Here is a 19,841-nt window from a genome sequence, read left to right as displayed (position 1 = left end):
TAAATGTGAATAAATGAGCAAACGTTACATTTGTGTTTACTTTGAACGTAAGCCAAGAACCGAGGTGGTAATATAGGACCAAGGACTCGAGATTTTCGAAGACGATCCGCCGCGTTTTGCACACGTTTTTTACGGGTTTTTAGAATTATCAGAATCGTAGTTAGAATTACATGTTTAGTTCGCTGTCATGCCTGGTAGCCAAGCACAGACATTCACATGCAGATAGGTACAGGAATCTGTGTGGAGTGCATGGGGATTCGAGTCACTCTGCCAGCAGCTGTACATCATCCTTTGATGCCACCGAAAAGGTCGTGAGAATGGATGCACACGGACTTGACGACGTGGAGAGGAAAACACTTCCTTGTGCTGGTGGAGCCCTACTCAGAATGGGCAGAGGTGTACTAAATGCAAGGAAAATCTCGCCGCAGAAAGCGGTCACTCTCCTGAACAGATTTTTAGAGTGCATGATGTGTGTGATAATAGACCACTTTACATGTCCGAGGAGCTCGTCGAATTCGTGGATAGATGCGGCATCTTTCACTCGTTGATCCCCAAACCATGTAGCTTCGAACGGGTTGGGTGAGTAAATGGTGAATGATTTGAGGAGCTGCTTGAAAAAAGCCTCCAGTGCAGCATATGTGGACTGCTCAGTTGTTCCATTGCTAACTAGTTTCAGAAACACGACGCCGGGCATAGCGGACATCTTGCTGAAAAGAATTCCACGGACCAGGTACACCATACTGAACGAAAACATGCAAAGCAGGCTGACAAGGGAAAACATCGAAAAGGACGGAGTCGTTGGCAGTCAAACACTTCTCCCAATGTAATCTGGCATGCTAAGGGAACTGATACATGGGGCACATAAGCAGTGGATTTATGTGGTAATATTGGAGCGAGTCGTGCCCCAGATCCTCCCAGTGGATAATGATGACAGACACCACCAGGCGTGCGTAGATCCCTGGCTCCTGCTACGGCGCCCCTCATCACACATACCACCCAGCCCGGATCACACAGCAGGGTCGCATCTGCCAGCGTGAGTCCGAAATCCATCGTAAGGAACAAGGAAGTGCTCAATGTGCTGCACCTCGTGCCTATGTAAGGAGGCTAGCAGGCGCTATGTGCCTTAGAACAGTTGATGAGGCATATAGCGTCGCCCCTTCCCCTCAGCGGTGGGACCCAGGGTGATGGCACTCTTCATCGGTGGCCACCGCCGGCCTTGCTCACTACATCCGGTCTTGCAGGCATGGTCACATGTGCAGGCTCTGCACGTACGGATGTTTATAGCTACTGGCTTCTGCTCCGCACCAGACGCTCGCGGCGGGCGGTGCCGGTCGGGTCCGCTTGTGGACAGCATCAGTGTGCGGACGCCTGTCGACATGGCGGCGTCGCCAGCAGCTGTGGTCGTGCTGCTCTGCCTGTGGGCCGGCAACGGGGCAGGCGCGCCGCCACCCCTGCCGCCCATCCAGTGTGCACTAGTCGACGGGGTGTGCCAGCCACCGGCCTTCTGCGTCAAGGCGGTGGTGAGGGTAGACTGCCAGCACCGCTGGGTGGAGGTGGGCGAAACCTGTCACAGCACGACTGCGCCCAGCGGTGGCGCAGACAGCGCGGGCCACTGTCGGCCGGGCTGGGTCAAGGTGGATCGATTCTGTCATCCTCGTAATCTCCGAGTGAAGAAGCCAGAAAGGGGCAACTGTGACCCAGGCTGGATAGAGGCGGGCGGACTCTGCCACCCTGTTCATGATGGCTCTGAAACGGTCAGGATGGGCGGCTCACAATCTCACAGACGACCCAAGTGGAACGTGACCATTGTCTTTCATTGGTGGTGCCCCTTCGGGTTTACAAAAATAGACGGTATCTGCCGATCTCTTCCCACACCACCAGGTTAGTGACACAGTTTATTTGGATTTGCTCGCTCAAACGGTACGCCATGCTTAGGCTTGAAGCGTTTATGTTTACTTATGTTTGAGGTTTCAAATAAGCAGCCCTATCAAGCATGTAGCAATCGAATTCCGTGCCGTGATTGCGCAATCAGTAACCTCTTTTTGCGGGATTAGGCCTGACGATATGTCTCCTGTCGTTCTCGGGCAGAACGTGATCCTAAATGAGCAAAGACAATCGTAATCTTGCTGTTTTTAGACACTACTGTTGGGCAGATGACCTTCAAAAGAGGGATTTATTGAGAAACCAAATCCCGCGGAAATAAACTTTTTGGGGTGCGGGTATGTTATAAATTGAATGGAAAACATTGAACTAACCGTTGTATTTTGATATTTCTTGTCACCTAACGGACAGGTGTCTTTCACATGCGAGAAAACGGGACGGTGAGCCATCAATTTTAGGAAGCGGGTTTGCCTATTGTAATGTGCCTTCCTGTTCACAAATCAAACCATGAGATAACATAAGTTATTTGAAATATATATGCGCACAAAAATAACACGTTTCAACAAGTAGAACAATTTGCAGAGGCTTGTTTGTAGGATGTGTAATGGGACATCGTTTTACAGAAATAAAGCATGGATATAGGTATCATATACAAAATGCTCCATCGAGCATCACGAAAATTTTGCCTTGGGTTTAATTAAAAAGCATTGACTTTCAACCCAGATGACAGCAAATAATTGTGCAAACGTGCGCAAAAAAACGCTATTGAGCTTCAACTAAACCACACTTCGGTGACCCGCCATCTGGTGGGTAGCGCTAACGATGCTGGCGGCTCCCTGAAGCTTGAAAGACACAAGAAGCTTACTGTTGTGAAGTGTTTTAAAACTTATAACTCGTCAGTTACATATATGACAGAATTTTCACGGGTATTTAGGTGTGTCCTTCATATGAAAGCAGGGATTCTCAACATCACTTGGGTTTCACCATCACTCTTCTTTCTTAAGACTTCCATCCTCCTCTCTCTCTCTCTCTTCTCTCTCTCTCTCCCTCTCTCTCCATCTCCCTCTCTCGCTCCTCATCCTCCTCTCTCTCTCTCTCTCTCTCTCTCTCTCTCTCTCCTCTCTCTCCTCTCTCTCCTCTCTCTCTCTCTCTCCTCTCTCTCCTCTCTCTCTCCTCTCTCTCTCTCTCTCCTCTCCTCTCCTCTCCTCTCGCTTCTCTTCTCCTCTCTCTCTCTCTCTCTTTTTTTCTCTGTTCTGTTGTGCCGTGTGGCTTACGATCTTTTTCGGTGTTATGAGAGTCAGAGTCAGCCAGGTATAGCTTGTTTCCATTTTTCATTTTTTCACATTTTTCACACGTTTCATTCATTTCACACGTAAGGCTCATTTTCCTGCCTGCCAATTGCGGGTCAAATGACCTTCGGGTTGCCTTACAGCAAGACGCACGATTGGAAGTTAGTTTGCGCGTGTACCCGGATCAGGGAGCGGTGTCACGTTTGCCGCGATGTCATGAAAATGCCATTTTGATGTCATCCAGTTGGACGAGGAATTCAGCGATGTAACAGTGAAAAATGTAAAAACCTAGTTCGAAGGCCCCAATGTAAGCGTAGCAAAGCTCAGACAATGCACGCCGTTACTGAATACAGCTATAATAAATTTTAAAAAGATAGATGAAGTGGGACGGGCACACTGCGAGGTTCCTGTCGGAAAACGACGAGTGGGTGACGACATTCGTCTTGTCGGATCAACCCTCAGCTGCAGACACACGAGGTCGGCGCGCACTAAGATTCAGCGGAAGGGGCGCCAGCGCTAAAAGCAAGCCGACAGTCACTCATCAGGCACACGGCAGATAAACTTCTTCATGCGGGAAAACAATGAGCTTGAAATGAAGGACGAAACGACCTAGCCTCCGTTATTATGTTGGTCTTGTTGGCATCTCGCAGTCGGTCGAGACGCCAAGAAGGCCGACAAAAGTTTGACGTCTGTTCGGAGACCAGTCAGCCTCGCCAGTCGAAGAAGTACCATGATAATGAGCCTCTGGCTGTACTCGTCAAGGGACATTTCGCCAAATCAATGTGGGAGTTTGCACAGCTCTCAGCAAAAGAGCAAGGTGCGGATATTTGTTCCACGTACATTGTCATTCGGTTGGGAAAGGCAAAATGTCAGCCAGCCAACATCATCGTGGGACCCGACCGTGCTAAGATGCCGCTGCAATCTGCTGGAACTTTCCGCCGGTGTTTGCATACTCCTGCAAGTGGAGGTGATATGGCAGACAGCAGGCGAGTGGGAAAGTGTAATGTTCCATCCCCGTTCCAAGTGGGCTTCGATGGGTACACACATCAAAGCTTCTGCAGGGAGAGCGGCACTTCGGAACCCGTGCAAGATAGTCAGGTGCTGCTCGCTTCCCTTGTGACATTTGAACTGACTTGTGGAGATAGCTTGGTGTAGCACAACCGCGCGGCGTCGTCCACCAGGTTCTGTCGGCCGATGGAGTTAGAGTACTACCGCGGGACCGCCGAACTTTGCAGATCTGAATCAGCCTACTTGACCCAGCAGATCAAAGACTTGACCCAGCAGGAGGTGGGCTTCGAGCGCCTCGCCATCAAAGTATTTTTTTTTTGCATGATACCATGATCGACGGCAAGGTGCTAAGTGGGATTACCGAGACCGGTTCAATGCAACGACGTCCGCTCTGCAAGTCAGCGCCCCCCCCCCCCCCTCCCAAAAAAACACGAACCATCTGCTTCATGCCCGGTGACTTGCAATCAACAAAAAACACTTACAGTTTTGTCCCAGTACTCCGTACGCCCAGATCCGGGTTTCCGGGTGCATGTTCCAAATCAGCTGTCACCTTGAGATAAAAAGGTGGCACGTCAGGTCGAAGGGTAAACAAGAGCAGATGCAAGAAGAGAAGAAATGGGTGCAAGCAACGTTTTGGGAGAGGCTCCATCTTCATGTAGACTAGCCGAGAGTTAGAGGAAGTGGCTCGTCAAACGACGGCGGTACGGCCCGGCGGGCTTTTGCAGAGGAAGCGACCTCCGCTGAGATTACCGGGATCGACGAAGGCCTAGTAAGTCACTATCACTATCACCTAAGTCACTATCCGTGGTATCCAATGCCCGTGTCTGCGCACCAATTACTTCTCCATGGAGTATCTGTCACTGTCACTCAGACTCTTCAGTGAAGAGGGACAAGTACCTCGCAATGGGGAAGTACGAGCATACGGTGTCGGACACGCTAGGAAAGCCTCTCGCAAGCATAACATTGCTGACCAGATCGGACACCTATTGGTCACCTGTGACCCCATGATTAACTCTTCGGTGATCAGTGTACGTAGTCAGAGAGCTGCCAGGGCAAGAGGACGCTGTCGAAAGACGCACTCGCCCTTCTACAACAAGACCCTTCCAAAGCCTCGGCATGTAGGCCAGGAGACGACACCAGTGATACCGACTACTTCTTTCACCATCATCGTCATCACGTTTATTAAACAAGACACGCAATATAGAGCGAACGCGGATCAGAAAGGCGCAAAGGTAAAAAAGCTTAAGCCAAAGCACCCCATTTGAAACACACAAAAAGAAATTGCACCCCAAGCACCCCATGGCGACCGCCGCCATGGTACAGCTCACTTAGCTGTTTAACTTAACTGGATGGTCAGTCTCCGAACGCCTCAGCGGAAATGCACATTCATGAAGTTTGGTGAGGGGGATATCTGGCAACACTAAAGGTGAGACATAGTAATAGCTTCACTCCTCGGAGAAAACCCAGGAGAATAGAGAAGTAGATGATGGAGATATAGATGATAATAGATAGATGGAGACGATGAATATATTAATGCGCGAGATATATACGTGTTAACGCATATATATCCTCCATTCTCCTGGTTTTTATCCGAGGAATGAGGCTGGTACTACTGTCTTATGTATGCGAACAAGGTTCTTTGCAAATGCACTTAACAGCTTACGTACCACTAAAGGTCAATCAATTGTCTACAACTGAGCAGAAAATTTTGGAATTGGTGATCCACCACCGAACCGTTACCGTCGCTGAGATTTGCGCCATGTGCTAGAGTTCGTGGCTGATATAAACGTAACTTATGTCTAAAATCAGTGTGTAACGTTCGAGATGTGCTGTCAAACAGATCGTTTTTTTTTTGTTCTAAGTACGTTTGGCACGAGAGGACAAAATGACAAATGCTTTCAATCTGTTACCCTTACTCGCACGCCTGCAATGTTGTTTTTCTAACAAAACAAAAAAGATGGGAATTCAAGCGGGACGTGTCCATTCTTGGCCTCGCGTGCAAACAATATCTCTATTTGATCGCGTTCTGCAATATTGGGGTGGATCGGGCAATCCCAATTGCTCTCAAATGTGTTTTTTAAGGCAGAGTGGGTGAGGTGTCGTTTGGTGTCGTGCAGTTTATTCCCTTGTTAGCTAGTTCTTGGGAAAACTCATTTGTGGTACGATGATGTGCAATTGTAGTGCGCGCGCCTGCATTTCTGATATTTCTGTTAGTGTCTTGAGTACGAGTGTCAGGATTGATTGCTGTGCTCTGGTTCGGAATGCGTTAGCCGGGGTCTTTTAGTTTGTGATAGAGCGTCGGTCGGTGTATGTGTCGCCTCGTTGTCAGTCTATCTCATCCTAACTCAGCTCGCAGTTTGTCGGGTGACGTTCTTAAGAGTATCCGGGTCACTTGTCTTATGACTGTGTTTTATAGTGTTTTGAGTATTTAGTGATGTGCCCGTCTCAGATGGCACCACAGTGGTCAAAAACAGGTTTAATATACACTTTGTAGATTTGGTCGAGAGATTACTGAATAAGCTTACTTTCGAGGGCAATGTAGCCTATAGTGTACTGGCTGAAGACCATAATACCTGGCGACAGTATTGTTAAAGTTTGGTTTGACTGTGGCTATGCTTCAGAACCTCCCGAGGATGCGACGGAAGTTCCTGAGCAGCAGCGTTACACGGACAAAAGCATCACTGAACGAGAGCCGCCACACCATGCAGCGGTGGTCGTGCCATGCCCCCCAGACTCCGTAGAAATATCAGGACGCTGCCGACACATTTACAGGCCACCGGGTTAGTGCACCATGCTCATTCTGCATGTTCCGAGGAGAAATGGCGGCACATTGTGGCTGCCAACTTGAATAGGCGGTTGCCAAGCACAGATGCGATGAATTTCGCTCAAAGTACCACGCTGGCACAAAATGACGGCTTTGTAGAAGATGATGATTCCTTGCACGTCGAGGCAACCTTTGGTGTTTGTGCTCGTTTTTGTGGGAATAAGCTCGTCGTGGTTTCTACTCACCTTTGCAGTACACGAAAAACAATTTCGTCCCACGAAATTTGACTTTCCAAGATAATAGTTGATGCTCAAGTTGCTGACTATTTGAGTTAAATATGTACAGCTCTTATATTTAGGCACGATGCCTTCTCTAGAAACACACTCTGTCACGTTGCTAGCAATTGCACAATTGCTCTTTCTGCTCTTCTGCACCGTTCACATTCTTATCACGCTTCGCAGTTTCCCAGCGGACATTTAGGTGACCACTTAACATTTATGGTTTCTACGTTTAAAGCCGCAATATCTTGCTCAAAGCAGCATTTAGAATATGGCCATGTAGCCAGCTGTTTCTGGCCCGATTTTGATATACGTGCTGAGCGTGAAGCGATCACTGAATATTCGCTATTGGAAACTCCTTGAGTGTTGAAAACCGTAAATGTGTGGCGAAACAGTGAGTGAAATGTGCATATATTTGAAAACCTTGCCAACCGGAAGTGTATTTCGAAACATGAATACAGTAATGACAGATTTAGAAGGCCACCCTGGATGGCAATGCCTTTTTAGACGTCACTTTTTACGATAGAATAAAGCATTATTTTAATATCCACCATCAGGTGGGCCATTTGTTATGAAATATCACACCTCACCAACACATCACAGCCAAATTATGTTTTCACCGGCCAATGCGTTTCGTGGAGAGCAAAATAAAACTTAATTTTAGTTATGTTAACTATTTTTCTAATAGCTGCTCTGAAACACCCCAGCCCGTGAAAAACAATTCACCCGAGCAAGGTTGCCCTACGCGAACGTACATGTCTGCGACACATTGGCCAGTGTGCACGGTCTACCAGCTGGGCTACAATGACGTCATGATTTGACAGCAGAGCTGGTAAGGCGCCTGACAACAACTTGCGATTACAGAGATTTGGTTCTGTTTCAGGTCAGTACACAGGAGCGTTTGCCAGTACCTTTGACCGTAAGTGAGCCCCAACAGGTGTGCAGTGGACGAGTTACGCATCAACAGGTCTTCATCTACCCTGCTGCTGTAGATGGTTACAGTTTAGGGGAATTCCCATTTGACATGATGGGAAAAGTCCACTTTCTGCTCTGGGTATGCTTTTATGAACTGTAATGAAGCATCCCATCCCGTGGAAGACGACTCACATGACCCAGGCTGACTACCAGCCTTGATATCAAGTGTGTTGTCTTGATTGGTCTAGACAGCACAATCTCACCATTAAGTAGCAGGAGTGACCTCGATACGTCATTGTTTCATTACGGCGTGGACATCAGAATGTGACGTCAGGGCAGCTGCCAAGCTGGCTGTGTAAGAATTGCCGCTGCAGCGGACGGGCTGACTCACATGCAGTGCTTCCACTTGCCACAAAGCTTATTCCATGTGTGTTAACTTAAATTTCAGTCGTTTGGTGCGCGCGTTTATCATTGTCTCTTGGTGTTCTTGTATATTTGTCTGCAACTACATTTATTTTACTTGCGTTTGCATTCTCGGCTACGGCGCTGCTCTGAAATATTCGATTCCGAGTCTCATCTTCGTCATAACTAGCAGAGCTGCCCAAATGCCTGAATCATAAATCACAGGACCCGGCTCGTGTTCGAAGTTTGCATTTGGCGCGTTTAACTTGTTAAATGCAAACTGCTGTGTGCTGATGCGATGGATCGTGTTGACGTATTCCAGACACGAGTTAGTCAATGACAGTATTTTTGTTTACGTTGATCACATTGTGGCCATTGAGGAGCTTCAATTGAGAAATGTTTCTGTGACGTCAAAATCTCTGGTTGCCTTCAAAATAATCGGCGGGATATAGTCTGTATAAGTTTGCGTGCGCGTGGTTCATATGCTAGATACTTCAAAGTCTTGAAGATATCATAGTTCTGAACTGCAGGATATCATATTGAAAAGGGCCAACTCAGGTCAAAACCCCATACAAATGTGAAATAATCTTGATAGCAAAGGTACTTCCCCAGTCGTGTCTCTTAAAGGCGATGGACGAAACCACAGCCTACGTGATTTTTTAGAGCACGTGTTGAAAACTGCGAGAAGGAAACTCCCAGTTTTCCTTTCGCTTATGATGTTTATGTAAACTCGAGCTGAAAAAGCGAGAGAAACCAATTGACATGCGTCCTGTAGGTTCTTGTCGTGCAACTCAAAGAAGGTATACGTTGCAACTTGACTTATAAACCTTGCCGCAAAACAGCGGCCTGTAACACTGATGTCGGTCCGCAGGCTTAAAGTTGCATACATCATTAGCATTGGCACCAGAGAGTTGATAGTTGGTTAGGAGAGCTAATTGATTTGGAAAAGATTGCTGGAATCGGCATATTTTCGCATTCGATATTTTGGATCATTATTCCGCCGCCGCTTTATGCTGGTATGGATTGTTATTCACTCCTGTGTTTTATGTGGCTGTTTTACGTGAGATAAACGATAGAGGCTATCCATTACACCAAATACTTTTCTAATGTTGACATGTTAGCGTTGTGTTGCTTGACAGGCATCTTTATATTTGTATGTGGAAATGCCGGTCACTATTAACGATATTGAGCTTACCGCAGAAATGTATGCTTGCTTCTCCCACAAAAAACGATGCTAATTGTACGAAAAGTACTTTCTTGCCGCAGACAGCACCAAAGTGCGACTCTTTGTTTCTTCTTTTGCAGCGAACCACATCTTATTGTGGGCTAACGCGCCAACGAAGTAATTCAAGTACTTTCGGCGCATCCGCTTGGTATAGAATCTACAGCAAACCCAAGATGTAGCCGAATTTATACGACTCACAGGGACAACTCACCACGACAATAACGGAACCAAATCACTTAAAACAACACGCTGTAGTTTGCTAGACCAGGCCAGTGGAACATTATGTGTCACAATGGCAAGCTCTGCTATTTTCGGTGCAACCCTTATGCTCAATATTATAGTTAAGCATATTGCTTTAAAATAGTGCATCATCACCAACTGCAAAGTTGGTGATGGTGCATGATGGTCACGATATGGTCCGAGGGCGACGGCTCCCGGGCCCAGCTGATGGTCCGACGGACGGCTGATCCCGGGCCCAGCCGGTGGTCCTACGGTCAGCTGCTCGTGGGTCCAGTTGATGGTCCGACGGACGGCTGATCCCGGGCCCAGCTGGTGGTCCGACGGACGGCTGGTCCCGGGCCCAGCTGATGGTCCGACGGACGGCTGATCCCGGGCCCAGCTGATGATTCGACGGACGGCTGGACCTGGGCCCAGCTGATGGTCCGACGGACGGCTGCTCGTGGGTCCTGTTGCCAGTCAGTAGACTACAGGGTGATGGCGGTAGCCTGAGTGCAGTCGAGCAGATTTGCAACAGTCGTTGGCACCTCGACCCACTGGTCCGATCGTCTCGGCGGTGTATCGGTTCCATGACATTAGTGCTGCAGGAAATCCCCTGCCGGCAGGAGGGCTATGCCATGGCTTGCACTGTCAGTAGCTATTGGCGACGTTAGTGCTACACAGCAAAACTTGTGCTTCAAAAATCCATACCCGTCATTACTTCGGCTGGAAAAACGTCTACTGTCTTTACTTGTACCGCAAAGACTTCTACGCGAAATTAGTGACATACCAGAACATTTGTGTATCAAAACCTTACATTATACCTTACTTCAATCGCAAAAATTCATACGCCCTCTATATATAGGCAACATTATTTCTAGCTCGATTTCGTATAAGCAGCATTAATAACTCATGACAAAACATATTTTTCACGAAATTTGTGTCCGTCATTACTTACGGTGATAACACGCGGACTAGCCTCACTTAGATGCGACTTTGCTTACACTGCGGTATTCACTTAACGACAGGGCATTGCATGGCATGGGGTGGTATGGATAGAACAGGAGGCGACCGGTCTGGTTTTGTTTGGCTCTGTCTTTTTCGCCGTTTCCTCAGTCTGAAGTCACACCCTTCTTTTCTGTCCATGTCCGAAGCCACATGCACTCCGCACTGCTCCGTTGTATGCCGTGCCCCATCCTCCATTATCCAATGTCCTCTGTCAGATTTCCCGCTCCACTTGTCAGATCTCCTTCCTCTGGCTCACCAAAATAGACGGCAGCTGCCGAACTCTTCCCAGCCACCCTGGTTGACGATGCCAGGATATTATGATTATTCGTTTAAAGGGCATACTACATTTAGGACTGTGCGCTCAGAACAACTCCATCTTGGAAGCATATCACATTTAACATTTGCGTGACAATAGGAATCCGTCGTTCGCTGGAATAACCCATCCAAACGGAGCAGAGGTCACCCCTGTCTCCCCGTCGGAAGGCACGAACCGAGGCGCGTGAAGCCTGGCCTCGACATAGGAACCATTTAGCTGGATTTCGGTCACATTTCAGCGCTTCCTCAGAAGCCAGTGGAAGCCTTTCAACCAACAGTTGCAAAAGCGGTGGTGGTCACACCGTGTTCCGCGGGCTATGCTGAAATCGCAACTGCCTGCGCACGCACGGACCGCTGGGTAAGGAAAACGTAATCATTTCGTTTTTACGAGAAGGATTGACTTAAATAGCTTCTTGCCCAAGAATGGAGTGCGCTTAGTGTATGTCACCAATATGAGTGCACTCGCGTAAAAAAGCTCATAAATTATGAGTGTTTTCACGTTAAGAGGACACAATTTCATTGGCTATAAGATGTTCTTGCCATAAAACTATCAAACTCTCCGTTTCACGTTGAAGCTACCGTAAAATCCATTTATTGTGCACCAACTTTTTCTCAAGATTATGTTTGGTACTCAGATGAAAATTACTTGCTCGGTAAACGTCCCAAACATGCGACGTTCCACATCCGCTGCACACGGTGTTATTCGCTGAGCAGCAAGAAAGCTCTGCGAGCTTGCTTGGCTCGCCTGGATCGCACTGTGGTCCTTCCGTACCGTCCTCCTGCAGAGCACACTTTGTATGGTCGCAGCTGACGTTTAGGTGATCATATTTGGTGCGTCCACTTTTAAGACCGCAATATCTGGTTCAACCAAACATTTGAATAATCATCAGTCTACAAGCTATCTCTTATTCAAATGTAGGCCATTACCTTTCAGAGGACCGTTCCACTTTTGAAGGTGTTGAGGCGACGACAATCATATATGATGAAATAAGCTGTCTTTTAACTATTGGCATACTTTTAAGTGGAAAAGACTGCTCGAAACAACCAAATTTCTCCATTTATTCAATCTAGTCCACGAAACGTCATTTTTTGGTTGTGTCATGGAACGTCTACGTGGCAACATTTTCTTGCAGTTTTTCAACCTCCCGAGAGATGGCAGTGCAAACGTTTGGAGGCTTTGCAGCTCATTAGGGAGCCTGGGCATAGTGGTAACGGAATTCAGAGGCTATCACACATAGCCTTTTTCAGAAAGCATACTATTAGTTGGTTCATGTGCCTTTATGTACAGCTATAGTAAAAACAAAGTCTCTTCGCGCTCCAGTGTCGCTTACCTTTCGAAGGTCAATCCTGAAGCTTTGGACTGGAACGCGGCACAACGCTGTTATGCGCAACAGTCCTAACCCAGACGTATGCCCCCGGCAGCATACGGGCCAGAGGGGTGGGATGATTGATGGCCGGCCCATTCGTGTGAAGATGTGGAAGAGGAGCTCGGTCCGAGTCAAAGTGTGCTGAAGAGGCCGCTGTGCGGTCGGTTCTGTCACATGTCAGGCAAGTGGGTGGTGGGCATTTATCACCCATTTCGCCCCATTTCCGTAAGATATACGAGAGAAAACGAAAAGATCGGGTGCGACGTCTTATTTGTTTGAATGCTTATTCCTAAGCTCTTGAGAGGATACATTTCTAGGAAGAGCGCCCAAGCTAAGTGGTGCTCTTTATGTGGCCCCTGGCACCGCCTTCTGATCCTGGAATTTCGGTTCAGTGGTACAATTTTACGGCGAAAGCTTAACATGTCGCAGCGTTTGGCACTGCTCATCCTGCTCGGAAAGTAAAACCCTCATATGTTACCTGACCTTTCCCGCAGCCGCTGATCCGACCGCAATCCATGCCAGCCGGGCCAAATGGTGGGCACATAAAACGACTCGAATCCTCCATGCCACCAGCAGGCGAAATGGGGCGCAGGCGCTCTAATCAATTAACGTATTCGGACAAAACACGTGAGCGAAGGGAAAGCAAACCTCACTTTTCATTTTCAAGCATTGAAGAACACCGCATTGACACTTTCGAAACATAAACACGACATATATACGAGGAAACGGAACAGCGCATAAAGAAGCAGGCTGTCTTTTTGTACGTTCCTAATTTTTCTGGCTTTCATTCAAGAAGGAGAAATATACCCCGAATATATATATATATATATATATATATGTATATAAGAAAAAAATAAAAAAACAGGAAACATACGTAATAAATATATTATATACCGTATATTTCTATATACGGTATATCAAATATACCGTAAGCATACTGAAAACTATAGTTTTCAGTATGTTTGATCAATTTTGCGACGCTTAGGGCATAACTACCTGACCTAAATTAAAGCAAGAGCAAAACAAAATTGACGTATTCAAGATGCTAACGTGTGGGATGCATCTGAAAAGATTGCTCCAACCAACTAAAGCACATGACTGGCCGTGCCAGTGTAGGATTTCAATGCTACTGAGGTTTTATCAGAACAATGCAATCAAAGATCTCAGTGTCGTGGTCTAAAGATCTCAGTGTCGTGGTCTAAAGATCCCAGTGTCGGGGTCTAAAGATCTCAGTGTCGTGGTCTAAAAATCTCAGTGTCGGGGTCTAATGACTCTCCTACGTGGGAGTAATCAGTCAGACTCAACTCTAAACACATAAATTGGTGTTCTGGAGTTGTATGGCCTTTTGCTTTGCATTGTAAATGCGTCGTTTTGTTATCCCGGAGGTTTCAATGTTTTATTTTCTCTCAAATGCTGAAGCTTTGGTTATAGCGCCTGCGTCTCGCTTCACCTGTTGGTGGCGGGCATGGTTAGGTTCGCTTTGTGCGCTCATTTGTAGGCACCGGCTGGTATTGACTGCTGCTGGTAGCAGCGGGTGCGGAAAAGGTCAGGTGGCGTCATAGGGTAGATCAGGTGACATCAGAGGGCTCTTCATGGTAGGACGGGCAGTGTCACGCGTTGCGGAGCGTTGAGCTCTTATACCGCTGACCCGGAGTTTTGCGGTTGAGGGGTGATGTCAGGGCGCACGCATTAAGCACTTCTTGGCGTTGGTGCTGATCCCGTACTTGTACCCGATGAAAAGTTTATATTAAGAACTTTAGAGCAATAATGAATGACGACCTCAACGGTTGCTGCTTTACTACCACACCGGCAGACGAGTAGGCCGGTTGCCACTTGCTCCATCCCTCTCACCTGTCTGCTGCCGAGGGTTTGCGGCTGGATCAGGTCTGTTCCGCATAACGGCTTTTCGCTGCGTTGCAGTCTTAGGTTCCAGGATCGGCCTCTGAGAAAGAGAAATAAGATGCGCTAGACCGCGAAGGGACTGTATCTTTGCTGTGACTACCATGCGTCAAGAAAAGTAATGCATATTTATTGGCTCTTCGTGGCAATCTTATTTCATGACATCGGGTCGATACATGGTAATGGTTAAATTGATTTGTTTTAACGCTAATTATTCTTTGGCTTGGCCGAATCGGAAAGGTCAACTGGCAAGTGGCCAACGAGGGTCAACCCAGGCCCGGAGCGGCTATACTGTAGTACTGGGCGACACGTAAAATCCTCCGCAGTCCTGCCTGGCGAAAGGACAGAAGTATGCAGGGTTGGTAAAAGTGTTTTTTTTTTGTCCCCGACCGAATTACCACGGACAAAATTGTCGCCAGCAGTGTGACACGATACCATGTGACAAAAATAGCGATGACATCCATGCCCAGCAGCGTTATCAGAAATCGGCGTATTACTGAAACCCTCTTTTATCGCCGCAACTTGCAACATAAAGCACACAACCAAAGCATTCATGCATACAACGTCACCCAAGTAATGCCGGGATAACTGTTACTGTGAAGAATGTAGGCACACTGACCCTACACAATGGGGACAGTTCAATCACGAAGGTTGTCTTCTTACACCCTCGGGACTTGTCGGGGCCTCACGTTTAAGCTCGATCTACGGCTAGATTTGCTATCCTCGACCGCGAAAAACGGCGAAAGGCTTCGACAGCCAGGGCAGCTGAGTACTTGAAAAATTTCAACCTGTGGCAGGGGGCACTGGGCGATGACGTCAAACAGGCTGGCCTCCTCGAGGTCATGCCCCCTTATGGCAACCACGTGTGCGCTTCAAGCCTCATCCCAACCATCATCATACTGTTCGTCATACCTCAGGCATGCTCCAAGCCTGGCGAGATATGTGTCGCCTGGTGCGCGCCTTTTGATGAGCTTCGGCAAAAGGTGTATACGGGTTCAGACTGGGTTTCTAAGCTGCCTGCAAAGGAAGGAGCAATATGTTGGGTATCGGGTCGGGCTCGGATTAAGTTGAAGGCGACTGCGCAAATGCCGGACAAGAGGTTTGTGGGGGCGCACTGAAAGAAGGGTGCATCGGGGTCACGGAAAGATGGGATTATACAAATATTTGAGGAAAACAAATGCCGGCTGTCTTATATCCTTGTCACGCAGAGTGAAATTAACAGAAAATCATTTACGGCTGCAGCTCGACTTTAGAAGACTGTTACATGCTTTGACGAAGCGAAGGGACCAGAACTTCCGCGCTCAAGCTTAATTATTTCCCGCCGTTTGAATAATAAAATGGCATGTGCTTCCACCGACACGACATAAGCCAGGTATCGCCGATCCTACCGTCTCCACTACCCTTTGCATCCAGCAGCTCAACAGTTTGCTTGTTGATTTGAACGCTCCGAATGCGCAAAGTGGTTAGTTTTGTTGAACTCATGCGTCTGTCCCTATCTGCACCATAGCCTGAAGATGCTTTTCAATTTCACGCAAATAAAACCGCACATAAATTCGCAGCTAAACATTGGCATACAATGCTCTCTTGATCCGCACTTCGATATATTTTCCGTGTAGAATGTGTTTAGAGTTTGCGTAATACATGACTAATAGCAGTTCCGTTTCAAACAGTAAAATGAAATCCAAGCTCCTCAAATAGAATTTCGTCGTCAGTGTTAATCTTTAAACTTTTCTGGGGGAGGGGGGGGGGCATAGCAAGAGCTCTGTCTGACTGCACTCGGGTCTTACTGGCAGATCCAGGACCCCAGCCTTTCGGCACACTTCCACGCAGGCGGCTACTCTCGACAGGGTGACCTATAAGATTGAACTGCTTTTGAAAGCAGCCGAGGAGCTCCGTGGTAACCAGGTGGCCTGTGAAAGGGAGAATATGCCCTGTGCAGCTAAAATGACCACAATTATACAGCGCACCGCCCGGATATCAGGGGCTTTGGGCTCTTAATAAGGTCTTGAGCGGACCGCGGACCCTGAAAACTCAGAGATCATCTCAGTGGTCAGCGGGCTCTTGAGTGGCCCCGGGGCGGTCCCTCAGTAGTCTGATAAGACCACTTCTTATCTTCTCTTCTTCTTCTTCTCGATAGCATTTCTCGCTTCCCCTAAAACAGGTTAAAGAAATGTCCAAAAAAGTCGTTTGATTATAGATATACGCTCTGGCGACAAGATGGGTCACTGAGCAGCCAGTGGGTCAGAAGCAACCAAACGAACACTTTGATGGCCTGAAGGGCCCGCAAGCTATGAAAAGTTCCCCTTCGTGACTAGAGGATCTAGGCGACCAGTTCAGTCCCTAAGCTGCGAGAGAGGGATCATCTGTCAAAGATGTATACTCATCTGACATCTGGCCGCGCCGAGCATTGCGGCACGTTAAGCTTTCGCCACTAAATTCTGCCATTGCCTGGAATTGCGCGATCGGATGGTGGGGGTCAAGGCTCACTCAACAAGCTCTGCTTAGCGTGAGCGCTGATCCCAGAAATCCATCCATTCAAAGGGTTCGGATCTCTTTTTTAATTGGTTCTTCAGAACCATTCTCGCCTCCTTTCATTTCCTTGACTGTGGAGTGTCATCAGCCCCCAACGCCAAACCCACAGTTCTCTTGAAAGGGGGAAGGCTCGGTGCTTGAGACTGCTACGGTCAGTCAACAGCCTTTCCGTTGCTTTTCTCTGTCTTTAAAGTCAGTCTGAATAATCACGGACCAATGTCTACCTTGATTGGATCATCACGCCGACTTTCCCTGAGCTGTCACTCAATGAAGTCAACGGGGCCGAAAAAACTAAAGTTAGATATTCATTCATGATAGATATCAGGGGCAAGGCGAATGCCGCTTGCAAAGCCCTATCGCAATAAAACTCACCGCCAACCTCACACATCTCAGTTGCGTCCAAAGGCTGAAACATGCATTTGCGACCAAATAAATCGTCATATCTTCATCTTTTTAATAATTTTTTACTATCAAGTTTGGGATACTGGAAATCGCCTGGTAAAAACAGTGAAGTGGCCTACCGACTGGGCCCAACGAAATACACTGATTTGTCGCCGACCTGTTACCGAAGTAAGCGGCTAACTAAAAATCATGGATATTTTTGGCATCGGGTTGGGATGGAGGCTAAAAGAGATGCCATGGGGCTGTAGGCTGCACTAAAGGATATTTACGAGAAAGCTTGCATGTGTTGTGGGGTGAAATGCATTACCATTCAAGCCAATGGAAGGTTGCAACAAACGCGCCACAATGTTTTGTCGTGGCCGTCACCAAAACTGGCGGTCAAAAGACCAGAAATATTTTTTGGGACCAAGCGGCGCGCGAAAAAGACATTTATGTCGCTGACCTTATCCACCAAGTCCGCAACTTTTACCACCCCTGGAGGCGTAGTCATGTGCTGAATTGGACAGCACAACTTTGATGGTGGGCTCATGGTACCAATAATGATATTTAGCCATGATTAGCAGAAACCCTGAAAACAAAGCAATTCATGCAAACCATTCAAAATAAATTTGAGAACAAAATGGGCGGACACGAATAACACACCTTTCCGTACCATATGTTACCAAACTATCATAAATGGACGTCTTCAGTGGCCTATGTAAATTCTCGTGAATAAGAGAGAATTGGAAAAAACCTTTTGTCGGCAATTAAACCACACTGTTATGAGAAAGACGCATACGTTTTTATGAGTATTTCACATCCCTGGTTTTAGCGGGAGCTGCAGGGAGTGCTCCACATTGGTATGGGATTTTGAGCTGAAAAAGCCATCGTGAGGATTAGTCAGTGCACTTCGCAGCCCTACCCTTCCGGAGACGTAAAACCTCTAGTTTCTGATGCACATGCCCGCGAAAATGCGCAGACCATTTCGTGGCGAACTATTTCAAGGTCAACCAGGCAGCATTGACGTCATAATTATGCTATTGAAATCCCGCCACTTCATTGGCCATGCGACAGTCAACGCCAAGAAAGGTATAATGGTCGAGTCGTTCATATCTTGCGTTTGTGAGCACGATTTCCAGATACAACGGCCGTTAACTGGCTCTCTATCAATGCTGTGCAAGGCTTGATGACCCAATAAAGCAATGCCGTACTGAGGAGTGTATTTAGCAAGTGGAGAAGTTGTGATGTGTACGGTATTATTTCCACTTAAAGCATACCAATAGTTACAAGTGAGGTTACTTCGTCATATGTGATGCTTACTTCAAAATCTTAAAATGTGGAACATTTGCGTTAGTGCCTGAATGCCTGCTGACACGATACACGCGTTTAAAGATAATTATAACAAGTGTTTTGCATAGACCAGGGGTTTTTCCATGAATTGATTATGCTAAAACTTAGCTGCAACACTTTATAAAAACTTTCCTTTTTTAATGGGCAAATTTTGCGGAAGGATTTATACCTGTCACCGCCATGGTAGACTTCCCTGGCGCAGCTATACTTCCTTGGCCATTGACAAACACTATCAAAGACAAGCCACATCAGCAAGGTCTCTACCACGCGAACAGACATGCCTGCCACAGATTGGTCAGGGTGAGCGCTCCCTACCAACTGGGCCACAATGAGGTCAGTCATGATCTGACAGCCGAGTTAGTAAAACGTCTGACAATATCATGTGATAACAGTGCTTTGATGTTGTTTCAGAACTTCCGTCGAGACCCCCTGCCAATATCTTTGATCGCAAGTGAGCTCAGAACAGGCGTGCTACATATCAACGGGCATCCATCTACACCGCGCCGTCGATGGCTGTAGTTTGTAGTGTAGGCACGTGCACGATCGGGTTTCATAAAGAACATGGACGAAATCACATACTTCTCCGTTTTAGAGCACTGTGTTTAAGTCTGTCAGAGGGAAACTGCGCAGGTCTGATAACACTTTTGTTGCTTATATACGTCACGGAATGGGTGTGTATTGAGTTCTGTCTGATGTGCCTAGCCATTGTACAACAGTTTGTAGCGGCGATCTTGTCTAGTTGAAAACGTTATGTTTCGGAGTTAGCTGGAATTTAGCCGGGTGAGTGACTGCCTGGGGGCGGAAGGCCTCCGGATTTCATAAGGTCTTTTGGAATAGGTCGGTGGTCGCACTTCGTGTTTTGGAGCTGGGGCCCGGTTTTGCTTTGTAGTTATGCTGCTTATTAGTCCTTTCAACCATAGTTTGCTTTGACTTTGTGTTTAACGATGATAAGAGCTGTCCAATAAATCTAGTATTCTGTACATGATTCGCGCGTATTCTGCACCGCTGATT

The 19,841-nt window shown here is 47.3% G+C and overlaps 1 protein-coding gene across 1 annotated transcript; it reads left to right on the top strand.

Annotated features, from left to right (window-relative positions):
- The first annotated feature begins 1,371 nt into the window (after nucleotides 1-1,371).
- Nucleotides 1,372-19,765, top strand: LOC119099386 (uncharacterized). Its single transcript, XM_037222527.1, has 4 exons — nucleotides 1,372-1,881; nucleotides 6,800-6,958; nucleotides 8,104-8,139; nucleotides 19,242-19,765. Exons 1-4 carry the CDS (start codon nucleotides 1,377-1,379, stop codon nucleotides 19,283-19,285), a joined length of 744 nt encoding a protein of 247 aa, XP_037078422.1. The 5' UTR covers nucleotides 1,372-1,376; the 3' UTR covers nucleotides 19,286-19,765.
- The last annotated feature ends 76 nt before the right edge of the window (nucleotides 19,766-19,841 follow it).

The sequence above is a fragment of the Pollicipes pollicipes genome, unplaced genomic scaffold (assembly GCF_011947565.3).
Source record: "Pollicipes pollicipes isolate AB1234 unplaced genomic scaffold, Ppol_2.1 Scaffold_4740;HRSCAF=5597_pilon_pilon_pilon, whole genome shotgun sequence".
Lineage (NCBI taxonomy): Eukaryota > Metazoa > Arthropoda > Thecostraca > Pollicipedomorpha > Pollicipedidae > Pollicipes > Pollicipes pollicipes.
The sequence above is the reverse complement of the archived record's forward strand: the minus strand, read 5'-3'. Positions and strand labels throughout refer to the sequence as shown.